Here is a 25113-nt window from a genome sequence, read left to right on the forward strand (position 1 = left end):
TCAGGTGGAACATCTTTCTGCAGCTGAGACCTGGCTCACCCCTTCAGCCCCTCAGCATTTATTTCTGCTTTTAAGGCTTGAAGCACCAGAGCTGTTCTCTCTGTGCAAGTAAACAAAACTTAAACTGAAGTAACCTGAAAGTGTACTCACAAAGCAGCCCGGGTTATCTGCATACAGACATCAGAGCTCTAATTCTGGCAGGGAGTGAATGGAAGTCATGAGGTTAGGGTCTGTCTCCTCTCCCAAGCAACAAGTGACAGGACAAGAGGGAACGGCCTAAAGTTGTGCCAGAGGAGGTTTGGATTGGGTATTAGGAAAAATTTCTTCACTGAAAGGGTTGTCAAGCATTGGAACAGGCTGCCCAGGGAAGTGGTTGGAGTCACCATCCCTGGAGGTATATAAAAGCCATGCAGGTGTGGTGCTGAGGGACATGGTTTCATGGTGGACTTGGCGGTGTTAGGTTAACAGTTGGACTTGATGATATTAAGGGTCTTTTCCAACCTAAATGATTCTATGAAAAAAAGATTGTTATATAGGTCAGGTCTAAGTTGCAGCAAGTCCCAAACCCTATAAAAAAAGCAGTGTTGAACAGGCACTAGAGACTAACCAGAGGCCAGTCAAACAGCACTGTTCTGCACCATCATTCAGAAAAAGCTGTTGAGAAGCAACACTTTGGGCCTTCGCTACTCAGGAGTACAAACATTTCTGTTCTGGTAGCTGTCTCCTCTTTAAACGCTGACACCAGGTGAGAGAAACTCAAGAATTTTAAGGTGCTACAGACACATGACAATCAAATACTATGGAAAATTATTGCATTGACTTGAAGCGAGTCGGTGAAACAAAGACAGTCCTGATAAAGTAGGGTTTTTTTCCCAGCAATGCATTGGTTTTTCAACTGTCATAACTGCAAAGGCATTAAAAGATCAAGCCTCTGAAATCAATAGTGCTTTATTTTGTTCCACTGACAAAACCGCAGCATCCTATTAAATCAAGACGCAACATCACCCACTGATGTTAGAGCTCACCCATTTTGTCAATATGAATCATCCACTGAAAGGAAGGAAATAATCAGTAAACCAGGCTCTACAGCCTGTGAAACAAGACTATCAAGAGGATAAACCACCTGGCCTCTGCACCACGCATTTGGAAGAGAGTCTTGGTATGATCAATCTAGGAGAGAATATTAAGAGGCTGGTTTTGCTTGAAATACCAGTATATCCCCAAGGCTTCAGCTCTACCCCTTGTTTACACATAAGAAAGGGATGTCAGGGATGGCATGAAAGGAATGTCAACCAGCCAAGAGGAACCTAAGTAAAAGGGTTAGGACATAGCAAGTGCAAGGATGGAGGAACTCACCACATGGCCACCCAGGCAATGAAGAGCTGATAACTTTCTGTCTTTGAGGGTTAAACACACTTCAGCAGATCAGAGCAGATTCACCTGCACCATCCTTGGACAAGAGCACGAAAGCAAAGAAGGAACTGGAAAGGCATTTTAAACTGGAAGTGGCTATTCTTGCAAGCTTTTACCAATTACGTGTTCCTTTAATCATTTATTTTCCTCCTTAACGGAAGGAGGAAAATGATAGAAGTCATTTTCTTTTGCCGAGATGAGGATCAGAGCTGCACTGACTGATGTGGGTTTGACGGGACTAATGTTGGGAAGCTGAGAAGTGAAAAATGTGCATAAAAAATGGTAGTTTATGTTTTACTTATATCCCCTCTGGCAATCATTTGAATGTAAGAGACAGCATGGTATGCAAAGACGTTTCCTAAGTACCCAGCCTGAAATAGGACATCGAGGTGGGATGCCAGTCATCACTGACACCTGTGCAAGCCAACAGGGATAGAAATGGGGTGAAACTATCCAGCTCGGTTATTTAAACCACAGGTGTGATGGCTGAAGCACTGAAAAGCAACTTTTATGCCCCTCAAAAGCCATAGACAACCAATTTTCCTTACTGTCATCTCATACTGGCATGATATTAGATGAAATGTCTCTTTGGTTTTGATTGGTATTTTTCTTGGGGGTTTGGGGGGTTTTTCCTTTTTTTGTTTTCAAGCACTTTTCACTTTTCTCACTCAGATTTTTAAGACGGCTTCACATAAACCACCTCACAAACCACAAATGCCAGTTCATCAGTCCTTTTCATAAGCAGATGCCCTATGGTTGCAAGACACACTGGTGCCTCAGTTTCCAATCACTACCCTTGACTAATGACAAAGAATTTTAAAATTCAAGCTGATTTTGAATATTACAGTCTTTGTTTTGTAGTTATGGTCAGTCACATGTACTCCAGTACTACCGGAGGATCAGGCAAGATTGGGTCACTCTGTTAAGTATCTCATAAACAAACTCTTACACATCCCTGTCCTCAAAGCACCTGCAATCCAGTCCTCATGCACTACGCAGTATCCTACAAACACTGCAGAAAAATATGGAATTTGAAATAAAATTAAAATACATATGGACATGCCTCATGAAAACTCTTCCATGTGTACTTTTGTGCCTTTCAGAAATTTCCCCAAAACTAAAGTACACATAGGAATAATCTATTTAAGGGCATTTAAACTTCCAACAAAATGTCTTATAGTAGTAAGTAATCTTTAACCAGAGATCATTATGACTTTTAGAAATGCTTTTAGTGTAAAGAAGTGATATTTACCCAATTTGTCCACTGCGCCCCCTCTCACTTGCCCAAGTGACTTTTGAATCTGGTGGAAAATTTGTTCCTACAAGCTCTATGAAAGTGAGCAACTGGCCAGAAGATGGGCATCCCAAATGCTGTCATGAAAATGATGGGTCAGCTCCACCACAAACACTAATGAGAGATGCCTGAGGGTGAAATTTCTGTTAATTAACAGATTTGATTTCCCACAAATACTCCTAAGGTTTGGATCCCATGCTTGGGGGTATGATATCCCCTTGTAACACACTAGCGCACCAACCAGACTCTGTCGGACTAAGTAGTGAGGGCCATGTCTTGAAGGCAGGGTAATATCCTCACTATCCCAGTTACAGAAATAGGTCTCTCTACTCCCTTGGAAGCCCACAAACCATGACATTAGCTTGTGGAGGAGCAGCCCACAGCCACAGAACAGCTGGGCAACGTGACTGTCCTGACCACCTCATCTAAAGCTACGTCAGTGGGTTTCGGTTTTCCCTTCTTGGTTAATTACAGCCAGCAAGCTCGTCAGACCAGCCTGCAGAGATTGCTTTGCATTATTTTCATTACATATTTCTCAGTATATACAAGGACTTGGACACATTTTCTATTCATGCACCACTCCTCCAATTTTAGGAGGCAAGGTCTCACTTACCTCAGTACTACCTGTAGGCTTAGCCAGTGAGACCATCAGAGCTAAAAGGCAATTGCAGATGCTACTGCACACACGGGCAGCAAAGACGAGTCTTCAGATAATTCACTTTCTGCGTGAATGCAAAGCTACGGTGAGTATCTCCATCTCCAAGCTACACGGAATATCTGAGACACCCACGGCATTTGTTGGTCAGCAAGGACATCTCCACAGGCAGATGCCCGTACACCACAGGAAAAGCTTCAGGCAGATACAGGAACAGGACTGCAAAATCCGTCATATCTTTTCTGCTACCACATCATCCTGCCCTACTCTTTAAAGCCTGACTGTGGTGTCATCCTCTAGTTTCTAAAATGTTTCAGTGGGTTTTTTTGTCTCAAGAGGAAGGCTCTGAAGCACTGTCAGACCCGTGATTACAGAAGTAGCATCTTTGCCTCAAGCCTTAAATCTACACTATCTGCCAACAGTTGCCCATTACCACACAACCACAAGGATTAGAAACCCTTCACAGGACCGCAGAGAAGGCGTGAAGTACAATTAATTACAGGATCTCAAAAGCTTCCAGATGATAGGATTCTTCATAAAACAAGTTTTTTACTACAGCTTGCCATGTTAACAGCCTACTAACACCATTAAAAGGAGCTATTAAATGCCACACAACCCATAATTATTTGCAGGCATGTCAGTTGGTGAAGAAGTCTGTTCAGCAGCCAGACCATGCCAACATAGTAAGAATAGCTGAGGAGTCAGCACCACAGCGGACATTTGGGGGATTTTATTTCTTCTTTTTTTAAAGAAGGAAAGTGCTGTAAGTCACAGCTGCTATCTTGGCATGAAAAAGTTGCTTCTATTTGCAGATCATTCAGCTTTTACTGTTAATAGGATGGAGAGGCGTGTTCTTTGGTTTTGTTTCCATCTCTCACAACTTCCATCTTCCACGCTCCCATCAGTATGTCACAAGGCAGGTGAAGCGATACAGACAAAACAGACATTTGTGCGGTACAGCACACCTCAGTAAGAGAAACAAGGCTCTACTTACACCACTGAAGTGAAATGACCTGCAAAGTCTCTTATCTGCCAACAAAAATGAGGCTCAAAATGTATAGTCACAAATTCTAGGAGGGTTCATGAACATTTTTGCAAGGGCAGCACGAATGTAAAGAGCATTGAACTTCATCATGACATGCCTACTGATCAACCTGCATGTTGGAAAAACTAAGCACTGCATGTCGTCACCATTAAAGAAACCCAACATCCTTCAAGGCACCTACGACTGGAGAAGCTCCCAATCGCTGTCTCCGCCTTCCTGATGTCCAACACAACACAGCACCTAATCTGCCTCATTAAAGTGGCACTCATTAAGTTTAAAGTAGTTTGTGCGGGGCATAAAAGACCCTCTTCCTGAGAGGCAGAATCTGGTTGCTCCAGTGGTTAGGAATCACCTCGCTTCCAGCCCCAGTCCTTCTGCAGAAATGCTACAGGTTCTTGTGTCAGCATTGCCCTTTAACATAAGTAAGTCTTCTCTTGAGGCTTGTTCAAATGGTTTTAAAATAAAAAGTTGCTTGCTGAGGGTTTACATAACAAGAGCTGTTCCTGTGAACATGCTTTGAGCACACAAACTTCTTTCCAAACCCCAAGTCCTTTCCATCAGCCTGTTTCCTAAGTTCAAACTTTTGAAGGCTTTTCTTAAACTTTCTGCTTAATTTTCTCTTAAATTCTGGACAGTTTCCACCAGCATGCCAACCTCACCGCTCAGGCTGAAACTCCAGTACTGATGAGTTTCGCCCTAGCCGGGCTCTGGTTGCTCTAGCAAGGAAACACCGATGCTCGCTGAGGAGCCGGCACCGCTCTCCAGCCAGGACAGCTTTCAAAGCCCAGCGGAGACGTGCGAACGGCAGCAAGTTCAATTCGACTTCAGAGTCGCATACCCAAGCGAGAGTGCCACATGCACGTCTGCTTATGTGAACAAACTGCCTGTGCAAATGTGGTGTGCGGGAATTTTGCGCTTCCCGTGTGTAACGCCGGTGTGAAAAGGCAGCCGCAGACCAGCCCGCTCCTGCTGGTACACGACAATTAAACCCTGCCGCGCAGCCCACGGGGCTCTTGGAGCGTGAGACAACGCCGAGAGCACGCAGGGATATTTCTGGAACGGTGCAGCTTTGATCTGGGTCTAAAACAGATTTTTAAATGCCTTCCTGCTGTTGTAATGCAATGAAAACTCAGAAATATTAAATCAAAGGCTGTATAAAAGGATTTAAGCTGTTAACAATAAGAAGAAAGGGCAGAATATTCTATTTTAAGGTCTCCTAGTGCTTTTCTCTTTAACTTGTTATGATAAAGGCTTTCTCATCATTGAAATAGCTTCTTATCTACCTTACTAAGAATACTTGTAACATAAACTCTTCAGTTTTTAAGCTTTTTGTTGGTTTCTCAGCTACAGATTTATCAGACATTCTTACCACTTATTTATTGCCTCCAGGTCATAATATATTTTTACATCAATTTTTTTTTAAAGTAAGATTCTTCCAAAGATACATACAGACAGGGTAACACAATAACCTTCATCCTGGAGCTTGCTGTTTTGTCTAATGATCCCTGGCCATTAACATGGTTTCACGGTTTAAGTGAAGCAACCTTTTTCTCTGTCGGCACCTGAATTTGAAGGCATAGCAATGGTATCCACAGATGGTTTTAATCAGTCCGATACCAGGAGGGGGAAAAAAAACAACAAAAAAATCCCCGTAGCATATAGTATGATCTCCAGACCTGATTGCCAGGTCAGATTTCTGTTTCTGGAGTCAGATTTATTTTGTTCTAAAAATGCCAGGGGGTGCCAGGAAGCAATGGGCCATTTCTGGCTCCATAAAAAAAAACAAAAACAAAAACAAACCCCAAACCCTAAGGTATATCTTGATTTGAAATGATAGCCAGCAATGTATATGGATTACTTGCTAGTTTTTACAGAAGCTGTATTATGTGGATTGAAAGGTTTTCCCTTCCCAGTAGGCATCCTGGTAGAAGTTTCTTAAGAAAGTGCAAGGGACTCAAACGACGTAATCTCTCCTTGTGCGGTCTAGGCTGTATTTTCAGGAATTTCAAGATTTGACAGATGCCTTTTTAAAATGTGCTTTGCTTCCAGTTGAGTCATAAGGGTTTGATACTGATCATATTCTGCCACAAGACACTACACCCAAGGAACAGCACTATGCTGCAGCCTCCGTGGCCAGATTTAAGATCTATCTATCTCCTTGGAATTCAGTGACAGCAGTAAATAGTTGTTATCCCACCTTAAAGAGAACAGGGGACGAGCGATCCATCTCACTCCCCAAACATGAAAATACCGAACAGCCTTGCAACTGTTTTATTCCTTTCAGTCGTAAACTAACTGCTGGTGTTTCCCTCTCGTTGATGTCTTGAGGCATCCCACACTTAAAGTGTTGCTAGCCTCAAGCTTACTCTTCCGAGCGTTGCAGACATACGGGAGGGGGAGAGATTCGTCTCGCTGTGCTTTTTTCTTTTGAGTCTCTCTTGTCATTAAAGAAAAAGAACCCTTGTAGATTATGGAGTGACTGCTTACCACGGGTGTTTTCAGTTTGATAGCATTGTGGGCTGTATCTGCAGGAGCGTGGAAATCACCCAGTGGGTCTCACTATTCCAAGCCAACGCAGCATGCACTCTATAAGCCCTTCAAGGCAGGCTCTTGAGATTAAAAAAGAACAAAACAGAGCTGAAAGTCTGCTAGGGTCGAAGAACAGGGGTAAGAAATTGTGTTCCTTCACTGTTTGAGACAGGATAGACAAAGTCCTAAACGTGAAGCTTCTACACAGCGTGCACCAGTACGTATCGCCAGCATCAGAAAGGACGGCTGCAGGTGGAGGAAGAGGAAATAGTTGCGTAAGTCGGTAACAAGGATGAGAACCTATGTAGGTGCTCGCAGGGTGCATGAACAGAGGCAGCCTTGGAAGGGAAAGGGAGCTACAACCCTTCCCCACCACCCCCAGCCCTTCCACGCTCAGCGCTGCTCTGATGGTGCTGGTATTTCCAGGGTGTTAAGAGTCCCAGAATAAAATCTGGATGAGGAAATGGTGGGTTTGCAGCTCATAGCTTTGGATAAGAGTCTTGTCTGAACTCCAGGTCCCAATCCCACAACTATGCCTGTGCAGAGCCCAGAACAGCAAGGCTTTGAGAGAGGGAGGCAACCTGCCAGATTCCTAAAGAAGCCGCTAACTGCTACTGCGCAATGGGTAGGATTCACAAGGTTATTGTACTCTATGCTCAGTTTATTTCAGTATTTCAACTGTGCACATGAATACCTCGTCTTCCTAGGACTACACATGCAACGAACAGTGCTCTAAGTTACTATCTGACCTCCTTTTTTATTATTCTTTTTATAAGTGCCCAAAAAGCTTTGCTTTTCTTCAAAAAAACAAAACAAAACAAAACCCCAAGACACAGGCTTCACTGGAGAAGCAGCACCTACTTCCATTCATGACTTTTACATGGGAGACAGCAATTAATAAGGGTCCAATAGTTTTGTTTTTCAATTAATGAGAGAATTAAAAGTTTGGCACATGTTCCATAACATTGATTACTATGTGACCCACTGTTAATGCAAGAGGCGTGGGGAGAAATGAGGAGATCAAAGGCAATTCTGTTTGGCTTTAGACAGTTCACCACTTTTCTTCAGAGAAAAAAAATGGATGCTTAAAGCCTCCCACCGTTTCATCATCTTCCTGTGAAATAAGCAGCTAGAAAAAGATCCCAAGTTCATTACTGTACAAGGTTATGAACAGTTTTGATTTTCAAAGCAGCTTAAAGGAGTGTCTAAATGACCTTGTCCCACTTGATCATCGAATTCCTTTCTCCCTGAGGCTCATCTCTTGTCGATACATTATCAGTGCATGGACAGTGGTAAAAACACGCTGTGCAGCACCAGACTGGAGAGGACAACACAACTAATCATCTGTACAACACTGCTCACAAGGTTATTTGCTTTCATTATAAACAAGCAAGACAGTCAAGCGACACGTCACCTTTCCAACTCTATCTTTAGCTTGAATGGGAAGTTCTACTTTCAACGTCGGGTGATTTGCCTAAAGTTAGTACCTAGAAATACTGTGCAGCTTCTTTATTATGATAAATGTTCCTCACTTGCACAACACAGCCCATTCCTGCAAGAATACATTTCTCAGGCAGGCGGCTCTGGGATTCTCCGACTGCATGCCGTGCACAATGGTAAAGGTCACAGCCCCCAGCATCCCTCAACACACTTGTTTTCCTCCCAGCTCTATGCTTCGCAATTCCTGAGCATTAGGCTGTAAAAACCATTTACAGGAAACTGTAAATATTCCCTCTATAGTGAAGCTGTAAACATCTAAGAAAAAAACCCAAACAAATCCCAAACCCCCAAAATCCACTTCCCCAAGGAAATGATAACCAGTAACGTTATCAGAGACCTGAGCCACAGTTACAAACACAGTACAAAACTTACTCTGAATAAGATGAAAGTAACACATGGAAACGACACCTCTTGTAGCCATAATGCACCTCAAGCTTGGAATTGTCTAGGTTGGAAGGGACCTTTCAGATCATCGAGTCCAACCATAACATAAATCCAAACCAGCTTAACATTGTTTAAAAAGTTCAACAAGTCTAGCCATTCTCTTTGGTGTGTTATTAGGAGAACCGTATGCAGTATAAAAGTTGTTGATGTATAGAGGATTTACACAGTGGTATAATGATATCTCCATTTAGTTCTCTACACCAACTCCTAGGATGCCAGTTTCAGATAATTTGGGGGTTTTTGCTTGTCCTAAACTCATTGACATCTATTTTGCAACAGCTTCTCTCCCTTCTCGCACGCTGCTCTGCCATTGCTGTGCCTGATTTCCAGCGCCATTTCAGAGGGGTTCAGTGAGCAGTCACAGAAGGATCTCCAAGCGCAGTGGGCTGCAGCAGCAGGTCTGTAAGCGCGCTCTGCCAGGGCAACGTCACCTCTCCCGTCCCAGGTCAGGGAGGACCACAGCGAACAGAAGAGGCTCTCTGGCAACTCCCCAGGCTGTCTGTTGTGATGTGCTCCCCCCTCTAACTGCTTGTTACCCCATGAGCAGACCCCTCCGGTTCTACAGAAGTGAATCGCTGAGACAGGAACTCCTTCCAACACACCGTCAACCAAAAACCACACCATTATCCACGTTTCATGTGTTCCTTCAGAGGTGGAAGCTTCTCTCGGTACTGGAGAAGAGCCAGCACATCCCCACGCCACCAAACCCAGCCTGGGGGGCAGCTCCCCCAGCCGCCCGCGGCTCCCCACACCCCACGGAGGGCGGCATCCCCGCGGCCGCGTCTCCCCGAGTGACAAGCGCCCGGCGAGGCCGTGCCGGTTCGGCGTCCCCCTTCCCTCGGGCGACCCTCCATCCCCGCACGGCCATTTCGCGGCCCTCCCGTCCCGTCCCGTCCCGTCCCGCCCCACCCGGGGCAGCGCCGCGGGGGGACGCTCCCCCATCCATCCCCTCCGCCCGTCCCGTCCCGTCCCATCCCCACCCCCTACCTCGTCCGCCGCCGCGGTGCACCTTGACCAGCACCTCGGCCCGGCCGCCGGCTCGCAGCTCCCGCCGGAGGTACAGCCGCCCCGACGCCCTGTCGACGGCCACGGGGGCGGCGCCGGGAGAGGCCAGCTCGAACCAGCCGCCCGCCGCCCGGTCCCGGCTCGGCGGGACGGTGAAGACGGTGTCGCCCACCCGCGCCCCGGGGGGCAGCCGGGCCGTGTAGCGCCGGGACCCCGGTGCCGGCGGCCGCTCGGGAGGCGGCGGCGGCAGCAGCGATCGCGCTCGCCGCCGCCTCCCGCCGCCGCCGCCGGCCGCCGGCCGCCCCCCGCGCACGGCCAGGCGCAGGCAGCGCGGGGGGCTGCGCAGCGGCCGCGGGCGGCCGTGGTCGTGAGCCGCCACGCAGAGGCGGAGCCGGCGCAGCCCCAGCAGCGAGCCCACGGTCAGCACCTGCCCGCTGCGGGGCACCACGAACAGCAGGCGGCTGCCGGCGCCCGGCGGCCAGGGGCGGTAGGTGAGACGCGCGTTGGGACCCTCGTCGCCATCCGAGGCGCGGAGCCGGGCCACCTCCGTGCCTAGCGGGGCCAGCTCGTCCACCTCCAGCTGCCGCGCCGGCGGCAGGCGGGGCCGGTGGTCGTTGCGGTCCAGGACGCGGACCCGCAGCAGCGCTTCCCGGGGGGACCGTCCCGCCCGCCCCCGCCGCCGCCGCCGCAGCCGGAGCCCGTACTCGGGCTGCGCCTCCCGGTCCAGGCGCTCGGCGGTGCGGAGCAGCAGCAGCCCCCGCCCGCCGCCCGCCCGCCGCTGGAGGGAGAAGCGGGATGCGCCGTCGCCCTCCAGCGCCCACTCCCCCGGCGGCTCCCCGGGGCCCAGCAGCCGCCGCAGCGGCACCCGCAAGCCCCGCACCCGCGTCCCCGCCGGGCTGTTCTCCGGCACCTGGCCGCAGAAGCGGAGCGGGCGGGGAGCGCCGCCGCGCCCCGGCCCCGCCGCCCCGCAGAGCAGCAGCAGGAGGAGGACCGGGAGCCGCCCGCCGCCGCCGCCCCGCCGCCCCCGGCCCATCCCGCCGAGTGGAGCTGATCGGCGCGGAGCGGAGCGCCCCACGGAACCGCACCGCCCCGCGATCCGCCGCGCACACCCACGGCACGTGGAGAGACCGCCCGCCCCCCGCCGCCCCCGCCACTCAGAGGCCGGGGCGGGGACGGGGGCAGGAAAACTAAAGCTAAAAGAGCAACCGGTGAAAGAAACGGGGAAAAAAGCTATGGCATAAAGGTGAGAGGGCCTTGGGGTAGTTTAATTGTTGAAAAATCATAGAATTACAGAATCGTCTAGGTTGGAAGGGACCTTTAAGATTATCAAGTCCAAACATTAACCCAACACTGCCAAAACCACCACTAAACCATGTCCCGAAGCACCACGTCTACCCGTCTTTTAAATACCCCCAGAGATGGTGACTCCATCACTTCCCTGGGCAGCCTGTTCCAGTGCTTGACAATTCTTTCTGTGAAGAAATTTTTCCCAATATCCATCCTAAACCTCCCCATGTTTAACTTGAAGGCCATTTCCTCTTGTCCTATTGCCTGTTACTTGGGAGAAGAGATCAACCCCCACCTGGCTTCGGCCTTCTTTCAGGTAGTTGTAGAGAGCAATAAGGTCTCCCCTCAGCCTCCTTTTCTCCAGGCTGAACAATCCCAGTTCCCTCAGCCACTCCTCAGAAGACTTGTGCTCCAGACCCCTCACCAGCTTCGTCCGGTGACCCCTCACCACCCTTCTTGCTCCAGCACCTCAATGTCTCTCTTGTAGTGAGGGGCCCAAAACTGAACACAGTACTCGAGGTGGGGCCTCACCAGTGCCGAGTGCAGGGGGATGATCACTTCCCTAGTCCTGCTGGCCACGCTATTTCTGATACAAGCCAGGCTGCTATTGACCTTCTTGGCCACCTGGGCACACTGCTGGCTCATGCTCAGCTGTCTGTCGACCAACACTCCCAGGTCCTTTTCTGCTGGGCAGCTTTCCAGCCACTCTTCCCCAGGCCTGTAGCGCTGCATGGGGTTGTTGTGACCCAAGAGCTGGACCCAGCACTTGGCTTTGTTGAACCTCATACCATTGGCCTTGGCCCATGGATCCAGCCTGTCCAGATCCCTCTGTAGAGCCTTCCTACCCTCAAGCAGATCAATGCTCCTGCCCAACTTGGTGTTGTCTGCAAACTTACTGAGGGGACACTCCTTCCCCTCATCCAAGGTGTTGATAAGGATATTAAACAGAACTACACCCAATACTGAGCCCTGGGGAACACCACTTGTGACCGGCTGCGAACTGGATTTAACTCCATTCACCACAACTCTCTGAGCCCAGCCATCCAGCCAGTTTTTCACCCAGCAAAGAGTACACCCATCCAAGCCATGAGCAGCCAGTTTCTCCAGGAGAATGCTGGGGGAAATGGTGTCAAAGGCTTTACTAAAGTCCAGGTAAACGTCCACAGCCTTTCCCTCATCCACTAAGCGGGTCACCCTGTCACAGGAGAAAAAGTCAGTCAAGCAGGACCTGCCTTTCATAAACCCATGCTGACTGGGCCTGATTGCCTGGTTGTCCTGTGCATGCCGTGTGATGGCACTCAAGATGGTCTGTTCCATAACCTTCCCCGTCACTGAGGTCAGACCGACAGGCCTGTAGTTTCCTGGATCCTCCTTCCAGCCCTTGTTATGGATGGGCATCACCTTTACTAACCTCCACGGTCAGCAAATAGTTGTGACCAGGAAGACATATTTTTTATGGTGTGAGCTGGGCTTGTCTTGGAAGCGTGGCCTCCCAGGAGTACATATACAAGTTGCTGCTCCTTCAGGGAAGGTGCTTTTTTGGCAGAAGGGGGAAGAGCAAAACATGTCTCAGCATAATACATGAATTGCACCAACTATTGCATTTAAAATTTCAGTCTGTGGGTGAAAGACATTTGTGAAAAGAACAGTGTGCACCGAAATGGTCCTTCTGAGCTAGGTAAGCACACCTTAGATTGCTGCTAAAACAGTCCAGGAGTGGGAATCATCGCACCGATTATAACATGATCAACGGCAGCGTAAATCCAAGCCAGGCAGCTCCAATGCCAGTCACTCCCCACTACTTGTCAAAGCAAGTGTGAGTCCCAGCAGCGTCTTCCATCCCTGCTAACAAACAGGAGCAGCAATGTCTCCCTTCACATGGTGACGCTAACAACAGCCGAGGAACGGCCTTTTGCCAAGACTCCGGATCCAGCTGGTCAAACCGTGCTAACATTTTTTTCAATTAGGAATACTCCCTCTTGCTGTTTTGAACACGGGTTTGCTAGTTTTAGTAGGAGGCTGTTAGCAAGGCAGGGGGGTTGTAACTTCAGTGGTAACGTATCTGGGCTGGAAGTGAAGCTTTGCTCAAGGAAGCCAGAAACCGTTTCAATCAGCTTTAGTCAAATATGACGGGCAACAGCCAAAGGTGACAACCAAGTGCTAGATCTGCACCTCTGCCACCCAGGGAACTACCGGGTTTAAGGAGAGCTGATCACTGGGTGATCACATCACGTTACTACAAGCCGCCAGCCTTTATTTTTACCTTAGGAAAGTGAAGGGATGATCATTTCTAAAAATGGGCACGATGTGAGATCTCAGACTGGGAAGGCAAAAACTAAACCCAAATATTTTTAAGGAATGGTTTACCAGTAACAAGAGGAAAGATCCGTCCGTGGCTAACGTGCTGTAGCAAGCTTTGAGTGTGTTATCTTTACTCTTTGTGCCCTACGTAAAAATAAAATGTGAATAATTCCCTGCCTCACAAAGGCACTAGAAAGCTCGTTAACTTACGACTCTTAATGAGCCAGCCAGACCACCCGAATGAGCGTTTGGTTTAGGATGTTTAGATTGGGAGAGAGCTAGAGTGCAACATACCCTCTTCTGAAATGCGATGCGTCCTACTGGCCTTACACCAACACCCAACAAGCAAATTAAATCCTCTCAAAATCAAGGGCTCAGTTGTACCCCACATTGCAAGAGGTGCTGCCCTTTTTATTCTCTTACATTCACACATGCACAGTTAGAAACGTACGGTTTCGTCTACAGCCCGGCAAGACACGAGCTGGGTTTTATTCCCAGTGCTCCCTCATACATTTGAACCCCTCTATTGATAATGCCCTCGTTGACACATCATTTTGGTGATGTAAATTTAGACTTCTGCTGCCCATCACTCCCACTGATGGCATTTAGGGCGCACCTCACAGAGCAGAACCAGCGGCAACCTTGCTGCTGTGGACACTCACCAGCACAACTGTGTTATTTTCAGCATCCAGTTGCTCAAAACCTGTGCAATGACAAAATGAATCTATACATATGTATTTTTGTGGACATACATCCTACCCTACAATTTAAAGAGATGCAAACACATTGAGGTGCGGTTGACTGTGATTAATGGCTTTAAAATGATGTGACTGCATCCCAGCCAGGCATGGCTGGAACACTTCTCTTACTGGTGGCAGGCAGCTGTGTACGCATTAAATACCCGCTTTGAAATGGTAAAAGTTATTTATAATGGACCAATCTTCATTATTTTTTTGGAAATATGAAAGTATTGATGAAAAGACTAACCATCTCCATCAGTCTTTTCAAAGAAAATCATTTTTCTTCTGGAACTGAGGGGTGGGGAGGAAGGTCCAGCTCAGATGATGGGGACTGGGAAAGTCAAAGCACAGACTTGCGTCTGGGTCTCTTTAGGGTCAGTGGGTGATATTCTGCCCCAGTAACTACATCGAAAACCAGGAAAAAATTGTCCACTGTTCACCGTTGACTCTACATGCTCATCAGGGATCAACAGGCAGATGAGCAGTTTGAGGAACAGTAAGCAATTCTCAAAAAATGAATTATCTATCTACGTACAGGATATATTGAAATGCTGCAAGAGTGACCATTCCGGAGTAACCTCATTTCCTTCTCAGGACACTGCCAAGAAAACAGTATGGCTCTTTCAGTGTAGCCACCTCTTCCACAGGAACTAGACTCTTCCAGTGAAACTGGAGCGGAAGCCACAGAGACTGATACAGCATTAATCCAAGAGGCAACCTGAGTAAGGACAGTGGAGATGGCTCTTGGAGAAGAAATAAATAGAAATGAGTTAAATAAGCTCCTTAGATAGGAGCACCTCTCCTATGAGGACAGGCTGAGAGAGCTGGGGTTGTTCAGCCTGGAGAAGAGAAGGCTCTGGAGAGACCTTATAGCGGCCTTCCAGTACCTGAAGGGGGCCTACAGGAAAGCTGGGGAGGGGCTGTTTGCAAGGGCACATAGCGATAGGACGAGGGGCAATGGTTTTAAACTAGTGCAGGGTGGGTTTAGATTAGACATTAGGAAGAAGTTCTTTACAATGAGGGTGGTGAGACACTGGAACAGGTTGCCCAGAGAGGTGGTGGGGGCCCCATCCCTGGAGACATTCAAGGCCAGGCTTGATGAGGCTCTGAGCAACCTGATCTAGTTGAAGATGTCCCTGCTTACTGCAGGGGGGTTGGACTAGATGACCTTTAAAGGTCCCTTCCAACCCAACACATTCCATTCCATTCCATTCCATTCCATTCCATTCCATTCCATTCCATTCCATTCCATTCTTCAGGACACTGTCAGCTTCTATTGCCAAAGGGTCATAGTGAAATTTATTTTTAGGAGTCTTCTGTAGCAAACCTTACCTGGTGAATTGAGGACCACGAATTGCAACCACTAAATCTAGGAGTTGCTATTCAGAGGCCACGCTATCAGCAAGCCTAAGAGCCTTCCTCTGGCCCTCTCTCACAGCTGGGACAAGTCCCTGCAATGCAACCAGCAGTTCAGAGTACAGCTCAGATCACCATAAAATGGGCCAAATTGGGAGGGAAAAAAAAAAAGAAAAAAATAATAAAAAAGCAGCAGCATTTATCTAGGTTTTACTAATGTGGAAACAGATACAAATTACACCGCTAGTGTGTGTTTCCAAAATAAGTTTTCACGATGAAATGAAAACAAGACTTAATTTTAATATACCTTTCTACAAAGTGCATAACGAGGTCAGTCACTCCTGCAGCAGTGGTTCTGTGTTATTGCCCAGAGTTGGAGTTAGGTCAACCAAAGAAAGCACACGGGCTCTTTCCAGCACCCAGCGATTATTCCAGGGAGACCACAGCTGCTCAGGGCATCATTTTATATTCACCCTCATCTTACAGAATCTGCTGGTATTTATAGCAACAGTGTAAAAAGCCAGTCAGCCTGACATGGTTTTGGTCTTTCTCTAAGCAGTCAGTATAGCACCATCAAGACTCAAGGCCTGACAGCAGACACTACTGTCAAAGCTTTGAAACAAGAAGAAATTCCAAGGCATTGTAAAGCTACTCAAAATGCTGAAGGTAAACATATGTACTGCTGGTGTGTTATAACCTACTGAACAGTTCTGTAATGCTCCATATTGCTTTGCATTTGTATATTCTGTATATGCAATTTAATTCATAATGAGATGCATCTCATCTCGTTACTATTAAAAAAAATGTCTATCAATCACCGTTGTTACCTGAGCAATCTGGAAGCACACAGGAATTGAAGTATTGCTAGTCTGGGTCACAGCAAATATTGGAAAATCTGGGAAACTAAGCCCTAGAGACAAAATACAAATTATTTAGGGGGACAAAAAGCCCCCAAACCAAACCAACAGTAATGTTACCTAACACCTCTCAAACACTGATTATAAGAAGAATATATAAAGTGTATGATCTATTTCACTGGATATTTCTATCATCTTTAGAATTTAACCAGAATAATCTCAAGGTTTTCATGTCATTACACAGTAAGTTATTACAAAGTGGTCTGCAGTCAAAGATTTCACTCCTACTAATAATATCTTATAAAATGATAGAAGGCTCCAATATATGTAATCATGATCTGTAAAAATTCACCACAGATGTTACAATAGTTGATGTTGCACAGCAATTTATTTCCAGGCGTGTCCTGGTTTGAGCGACGTGGGATTAATTTATCTTTCAGTAATTTTACTTTTTGGCAAGGTCCCTTCTAATGCTTGGGAAAACTGCGTTTTTAGAAGACTCTGGTGTCTGAATTTGTCAAAATATTTCCTTTATAGCCAGCTATGGGATGCGGGTTTCAAAGTCTTGGTGTTTTTGAGCCTTGCCAGGTGCAGGGACGAGGAGGAGCGAGACCCGGGCACTTGACCCAAGCTGGTGCCAACGGGATTATTTTGTACCACGAACATCACATTCAATGTAAATTAGAAAGTTTGCTGAGGAGTTTCTTCTATTCTACGATGGCTGCGATCCTGATTCTTGCCCCAGAGCCAGACCCCTGAGCCCCTTCCCTTCCTCCCAAAGCCGCAGCGTTCGCAGTGTCCCACATTTGCTGTCCCCTGCTGGGACCGCACAGCTTCCTGCTGATAGCATGGCCTGAGTATAATCCTCGTATATTTATATTGGTATTGGGATCAATATTGGTTCTTCAGTATTATTAATGTTAATTATTTAGTCTTATTCTATCAAATCTGTTTATATTTCAACGCTCAGCTCTCCTTGTTTTTTCCCTGATTCCCCTTCCCATTTGGGGAGGCGTCATCGGGTGATAGAATAATTGTCTAAACGACAGTAAATTGTTGTGGGTTCTTCAAACCATAGTAAGGTGATGTGCTTGCTTGTGGGGGCTTGACCTTGGCTGGATGTCAGGTGCTCACCAAAGCCACTCTGTCACTCCCCTCCTCAGCTGGACAAGGGAGAGAAGATACAACAAAAGGCTCATGGGTTGAGACAAGCACAGGGAGATCACTCAGCAATTACCGTCACAGGTAAAACAGATTCAACTCAGGAAAATTAGTTTAATTTATTACAAATGAAATCAGAGTAGGATAATGAGAAAAAAAAAACAAATCTAAAATCACTCTTCCCCCTACCCCTCCATTCTTCGGCTCAACTTCACTCCTGATTTTCTCTACTTCCTAGCCACGAGTGGTGCAGGGGATGGGGAACACGGGTTGTGGTCCATTCATCATCTCTGCCGCTCCCTCCTGCTCACACTGCTTCCTTGCTCCAGCATGGGGTCTCTCCCATGGGAAATAGTTCTCCACGAACTTCTCCAACGCGAGTCCTTCCCATGGGCTGCAGTTCTTCACAAACTGCTCTAGTGTGGGTTCTTTCAATGGGGTGCCATCCTTCAGGAATGGACTGCTCCAGCGTGAGTCCCCCATGGGATCACAGTCCTGCCAGAAAACCTGCTCCAGCATGGGTTCCTCTTGTGGTCTCCTCTTTCCACAGATCCACAGGTCCTGCCAGGAGCCTGCTCCAGCATGGGCTTCCCATGGGGTCACAGCCTCCTTCAGGCATCCACCTGCTCCAGCCTGGGGTCCTCCACGGGCTGCAGGGGGATATCTGCTCCACCATTAACCTCTACAGGCTGCAAGGGGACAGCCTGTCTCTCCATGGTCTTCACCATGGGCTGCAGGGGTATCCCTGCTCCAGTGCCTGGAGCACCTCCTCCCCCTCCTTCTTCCCTGACCTTGGTGTCTGCGGAGTTATTTCTCTCACGTATTCCCAGTCCTCTCTCCAGCTACAGTCGCTGTAGGGTTTTTTTTTCCCCATTCTTAAATACATTATCCCAGAGGTGTTCCCGCTGTCGCTGATGGGCTCTGCCTTGGCCAGCCACGGGTCTGTCTTGGAGCCGGCTGGCATTGGCTCTGTCGGACACAGGGGAAGCTTCTGGCAGCTCCTCACAGAAGCCAGCCCTGTAGCTCCCCTCTTCTACCAAACCCTTGCCATGCAAACCCAATACATTGCTGTAGGAGGATCTTTAGGGAGAAAGTCCGAGTTCAATACTTCCATATGAAGCACCTCACATTTTGCTGCTCATCCTCACACCAGTACGTCCCAACACGACATATGGATCCAGCCTGAGCAGGCCGCTAACCCTCGAGAGCTGTCAGAGAATTTATGCTGCCCCGTTCAGACAGACATTTGAACTATGCTGTACAGCCTTCGCTTGACTGAGAATTGCATATGCCAATAATACAACAAAATACAAAATTCATTTTATTACTGCAACAGAGGAAGGCGGTTAATTCATTATGAACTACGTGGTTTTTGTGAAAGGGTATCGGACTTCTCAAAAGAAAACATAAACAGTTTGTGTCCCAAACAATCCACACTTTCTGGGCTTAGCTTTTATTACAGTTTTGTTTTTTTCCCAAAAAAAGTTTGTCACAAGAGAAAAAATATTTACTATGTATACATAATTTTGATAAAAAACTGTCCAAGACAACAAAGAGGATAAGAGGAATCAGATTCCTTAGATTTGTTATTAAATACCTGCACATAGACACGTCCATGTGCCACACACGCTACTGCTCAACGTCACCGTTAACAAGTAAAGCACCACCAACAATTCTTCTGCATTACTGAAGTAAGAGTTTGAAACTTTGAAAGGCATTAAACACCCACCTCTCTTCCACCAAATAAAGAGGTAACCTTAAACACCACTTGAAAGGCAGAATTACATAGATTCAATTGAGCTGAAATAAAAAATGTTGCCAGATCAATTAGACATTTAAACATCTAGTTGAGGTACCAAACAATTCAGAAGACCTTTAGGCATCGCTAGCCCGGCATAGCACGAGTGCAGCAACATAATGATGATATTTCCTTTTAGCTGTATGGGTGAAGTAAAAATGATTACTAAAATAAACACACACTACGCATTTTAATATTTTCACTTTTTTTTTCCCCATCGAAGTGTTAAAAAGAGTACTAAAGGCATGACTATACAGATTTATGTTGAGGTATTATTTCACATTAAATATTGCTTGTGTTGGCATAAACTCAGCTTTTCTCTCATCTCTCATACCACAGCACTCTAGAACCCATCTGCCCATCAACATACAGGGGATTTACAGATTCAACCACCACTAGCAATAATAGAAGCTACTCATTACATCTCCAAATCACAGCAGTAAACCAGATGTCTTGAAATGCAAATGCAACATGCATGCCCACGCATTCATGCAAACAGCCTAGCTTTCTCCTCTTAGATGTTTGGTTAAAGGACAGGTTATATGTAGTTAACAGCCGTCATTAAGAAGCGTTTCAATGACAGCTTACAAATCCCTACGACCTGATCTCGCGGCTCCTGTTCATGTGAATCGCATGGAAAAGCTGATGAAGGTCACAAGATTTGGACATTTGCAGATGACTTAGTAAAAATAAGGTGGTAAGAACAAGATTTGGTCCCTAAACTCCTACCTTTCAGTACACAGTAGTGCCACCAGAGCAAACAGTTTGAAGAATTTTCAATGCCTGTTAAACATTTTGGCCCTCTTCAATATTTGTGTATCTCCTCCTTACGCCTGCAAAGGATACTGTATTTACGATTGTATTGTATTAAACCCTATTTCCATTTACTTTGGAAGAAATAAAACCAGTATTTTTTTTAAATAACATGAATAGAAGCTTGTGTTCTGAAATGCCTTTACTTAATTAGTCTCAAATATCTCCTGGCAAAATCTATCAACTGAGTTCAAGTATGTGATAATTCAGGAAGTGAAAGAGTGTTTTTTTAAGACTAAGACAAAACTGCACACGTCAGTTTAGCTGTGGCTTGATTAAACTTTAATCCACAACTGTAATGGTAACAGCTGAATGCCTGAGAACACAATTCTCAATTTATTCTTTCAAGGTAATTTTTTTGCATTTACTATGATCAAGCGTATCAGAAATTGGAACTGTGAAGGAGGAAATAAGCCAGCGAAATAGCAACACCAATTGCTATTTTAACTCTCACTCTTCCCAGCACACAGCTGTTAGCCGGCTGGCGCCCATCCCACCTGCACCACTTACTACACAGGCATCCCGGGGGGCTGGGCTAATAAGACACAGTGGAAGCTCTAGAAATCAGAGGGACAGAAATTTAAAAGAAAAAAAAAAATCTTCACAAAAAGAAACACAAACCGAGTTTTTTCTTTGTTTAATAAAAGCTTGCAAGGCACATGTTTCAACTGAATTGCAACATCTACAGCAAAACAGATCAAAATTTGCAAAACGTTCCCCCAGCCCTTTCAGGGAGTTAAACCTGTGACCTGGTTGAAAACCAAGCTAGGGTTGTCTGTACAAGTCCGATGTAATTATGCATTATTGTTATTGTCCTTCTGAGGGATATCATGAAACTTCCTGTTTCTTTTACACAGAAGGCGGAGGTTAGAACAGACAATGATATTTTTGCTAATCCATAGCTGGATAAGAAATTCAAGCTTATAATTTTCTTTGTAAGATATGATTCTCTTCCAGTTACTCGTTTTAAAAATGACGCCTTTTTCCTGGAACAACAGCAACGTTTCTCCCACATAAAAGGCTCCTTCCGTTACTTAAGGCTGCTGTGCCAATGGTGCTGCAATACAATTTTCTCTAATATAAAAAGCAAGGTAAAAATTGTAAATGATTCTCCTAAAGCAGAATCAATTGGAGTATCAAGAATACATCTTAAAAACTATGACAAAACTAATAACAACTATGTCACAGTTCAAATAAAGTTCGACATGTTTGTTTAAACATGTATAAAGGCCAATGTGCTACAAGACAGTTTTCTTTAGATGTACGGGTGGCCTCGTTTGTGTTTTTCTTAACATGTGTGCTCTACATGTAAGTATTCAAACTACTTTCTATGTGGTAACGCATACATACAGCATTGGGGTAAAACACAACAGGCAGTCAAGGATGGTTAAATATTGCATCTTGGCATGGCAGTCTAAGGCATGAAGCCGTAAGCTATGCGACTTCATCCACCCAAGTGCAGTTGTAACCCTGAAGTTCGCTACCTGGAATGCCTTATTGCTGTTATGAAATGGTATTCACGAATGATTAACTTCAGGCGGGTAAATGACTGACACACAGACATGTAATTCCTTGACAGTAATTCAAACAAACTTAAACTGTATAAGGAACTCTAAACTTACTTCCAAATATTACATCTACATCCACACTAGCACATACAGAGAAGGTTCCTGCAGGCTTGCCATAGCTCAAGTTAATACACCAGCTTCTCTTGTTACGTGGTAATTGAAAAGTCTGAAACAGTTCAGTGCAGTAAAACATGCACTTGTGCATAAGCAAATAAATGCCGACTGCATTTGCCAGAGACACACACACACACACGTATACACGCTACCCTCAACACAATGCCTGCATCCCCAGAAAGGATATTTACTTTTAACTTGTAAGTTATACTGATAAATGTTCCTCTCAATGATCACATCCAGTATATTTGATGGATTCATCTGAACATTGGTTTCAAATAAAATGCATAATTTAACAACTTGTCACGACTCATAGGCCTAAAAATATAACTGAAAGGAAAAAACAGATTACAGACATGTTGACTTTTAAAATAAAGCTTTTTTCTTTTAAATCACTCCGATAGCGATAATAGGTTTTAAAAAAATCTCAGCACTACCTGTTAGTGTCAAGTAAGCAAATGTATCTGCATAGAGCAGATCGGAATCACACATATACACCAACGTGCTGCAGTTCCTAATAATTTCAGAGTTAAAATCTCTGAGTTTGCATTTTACCAACAAGCGCGGTAAGGATTGTTTCGCAGCTCTCATGTGCAGAACAGTCTGCAGATTTTTCAGTTGAAGGTTCATCCTATTACGCTAGATTCTTCATTAAAGACATCTGGGCTCCAAAGAATCGTTCCCACATGGCTGGTAGACTGGTCTCTGGGCCAGGTGTTGCAAGAATCCATAACTATAGGTAGCTCCTAACAGAGGAAATAACCTCTTCCAAAACTTACATCCTGTTTTTTTGTCCAGCTACACCTATGTAAGCAAAGTTACCATTACCTTTTATTGGATTTTCCATTCACAACACCAGGGTTAGGCCCAGAGTTGGAATTAAAGCATCATTCTTCAAGATAAAGCATTATCTTGAAGGTATATCAACGAGCAACAAAGAGGATGAACAGATAATTTGTTAAGAAAAATAGCTGTAGAGGCAAAGGGGGTCACATAAGGAAGACAAATTTTAGAGGGAAGCAAGACTGCAGAGTACTTTCCCAAATTTTCAAAGATCTCAGTGTAATTGCATAATTGATGTAAAAAATAGCTATGAACAACTGTACCATTATTTATTAATGGTGGTGATTTTAGTGTTTTAAATTACAGTTATGGCACTACCTTAATATAACTATCACACAGTAAGTTGAATGAAATGAATACCACCCATCCCTCCCCATACACACACACACACACACACCCACCAGCACACACACAGAGGGGGTGAAACAGAAGTGCAGAAGTCTCAGTAGCAAACCTAGTTGTCCTGCTACACTTGTCTAAACAAGCGTGGCATACTTGTGTATACTGGCCCATTCTGATGGCTGCTAAGACACACTTAGGCATACACACATCCACATTTAAGCATGGAAAAATCCTGAAGACAAGTTTTTTCCAAACCGAAGATCTGACCTCGTCAACTCCTACTGCCAGGTCTAAGTTCAAGCACTTCCACCAATGTCTCTCTAACAACGTAGAGATCAGCGCCTTAATCTATGGAAGTGTTGTTTAAATAAAATCTTCCTTACTTGATTTATACAAACACTATAACTATACATAAGATGCATGAATGTGAGTTTGATAAACATAAAAATGTTTATAGTGGAAGACAGGAAGAATTAAAACAACAAAAAAACCCCAAAAAACCCAAACACTTACTTGAAAAGACTCGGGATACTGATTGCTTTCTTGCTAGAAAATAAAAGCTATATGACTTAAATGAGCTCTTTAAACAATTTTTCTGCATTTACTGAAGTCTACCCACATTAGCTCTCTAACGCTAAAGTTAGAAATCTCATTTACATGAAGATTAAGATGATATGTAATGGGAAGAAAAATGCAAAAACGTGGAAGACTCTCACGCTTTGTAGAGACTGTAAAATTGACATATTTTCCCATTTCCTTCAAGGATGGTATATGTGTCTGTTGATCCGTAGTTCAAAGAATTCCAGTCTGGTAAAATAAAGTTGTCAATACACTGCATGTGCGCGCATGTATCTGCAAAAATAACTTCCTTGATCAAAAGGAACTTTTCCAACTGAATTTCATTCACAGTCAATCCTCAGAAAGAAGCTTGCATGCTTTTTCATGACTGGAAGGATATCACAGTGTTGATTTTATATACAAAGTAGGATCTATTCCAGTATACCCGAGTGAAATAATTCACATATGGAGAATAGTTCATTTTGATTTCATGACAAAATCGTCCGTATTTTGAGTAGGCATAACTGTCGCCTTCCTCACAAACCACCTGTCAGAAAAGAAGATCTAATTAAAATACTGAAGATAAGCGGTTACAGAACATAATTCTGTACATTTAATTTACTTCTGTATTCTGAAAATTTCATTTACAATAGACATTTAATTTCCGCACTGTATGATTCCAATAAACTGAAAATATATTCCCTTATAATTTGTTTAAGCATCTAAAACAGCCTTGGTGAATTAAAACCTTTGTCAGGATAGTAGACATTAAAATCAGTGTACTTTATTCATACAATAAAGAACAACAGCAGTGGAAATTATCCACATGCCCCATTTACCCAGTACTTCAAACCTGATCTGCATATAGCAAACTACCTATGTAGGGAAGGAAATTCTCAATTACTTTTTCCAGGCCAAGTAAGTTTGACATACCTAATAAAGACTGAAGACACACACATGTATCACCCTATAAATTCCAACCAATTGACTTGGAAGGAAATTGTGCGCTTTAGCATCTACTAGCTGATAGCCTTGAAGAAATCCCTTCGCTACTCGTTCTGATAGCATAAGTTTACATGGGTTTAAAAAAAGGTGGTACCACAAATTAACGGAGAAAAATCTACTGGTGGCTACGAAACGCAAAGATATTTCCCCTGAGTTTCAGGCCTTCAGCAACAGACTGCTGGAAAACATCTGTCTTGCCCCACCAATAGCTATATGCTCTCAGACAGTGTCAGAAACAAGGTATCTAGGATAAACTAGGACTATAGGACACAGTCCAAGCTAGAAAGTAACGCTTTTCTTCAACAGAGCAATTTGGAAAACACATTCATAGACCTGTCAACAGCCTCTCCACTGTCTCTCTTACTTTGGGAATAAATAAATGCTGCAGTCTCCAACTACATATGCCCTACCTCCCATTAGTTTGCAATGTCTTGATAATTTTTCAATATGATCTAGACAATTTTTGTTAGCAAGCAAATTGAGAG

The 25113-nt window shown here is 45.2% G+C and overlaps 2 protein-coding genes across 4 annotated transcripts in view; both read right to left on the reverse strand.

The window, feature by feature from the left end:
- Positions 1–10918, reverse strand: part of LOC128906249 (neural-cadherin-like) — a 61875-nt gene extending 50957 nt beyond the window's left edge. Inside the window, exon 1 of the mRNA XM_054193264.1 lies at positions 9868–10918. Coding sequence (XP_054049239.1) covers positions 9868–10918 — 1051 coding nt within the window. The remainder of the gene's footprint in view (positions 1–9867) is intronic.
- A 9902-nt stretch (positions 10919–20820) lies between these two features.
- Positions 20821–25113, reverse strand: part of DPY19L4 (dpy-19 like 4) — a 32965-nt gene continuing 28672 nt past the window's right edge. For all 3 annotated transcript variants that reach the window (XM_054192079.1, XM_054192080.1, XM_054192078.1), the window contains one exon: positions 20821–24170. In XM_054192079.1, the coding sequence (XP_054048054.1) occupies positions 24006–24170 (165 nt within the window). In that variant the 3' untranslated portion in view covers positions 20821–24005. The remainder of the gene's footprint in view (positions 24171–25113) is intronic.

This window comes from Rissa tridactyla, chromosome 2, assembly GCF_028500815.1.
Source record: "Rissa tridactyla isolate bRisTri1 chromosome 2, bRisTri1.patW.cur.20221130, whole genome shotgun sequence".
NCBI lineage: Eukaryota > Metazoa > Chordata > Aves > Charadriiformes > Laridae > Rissa > Rissa tridactyla.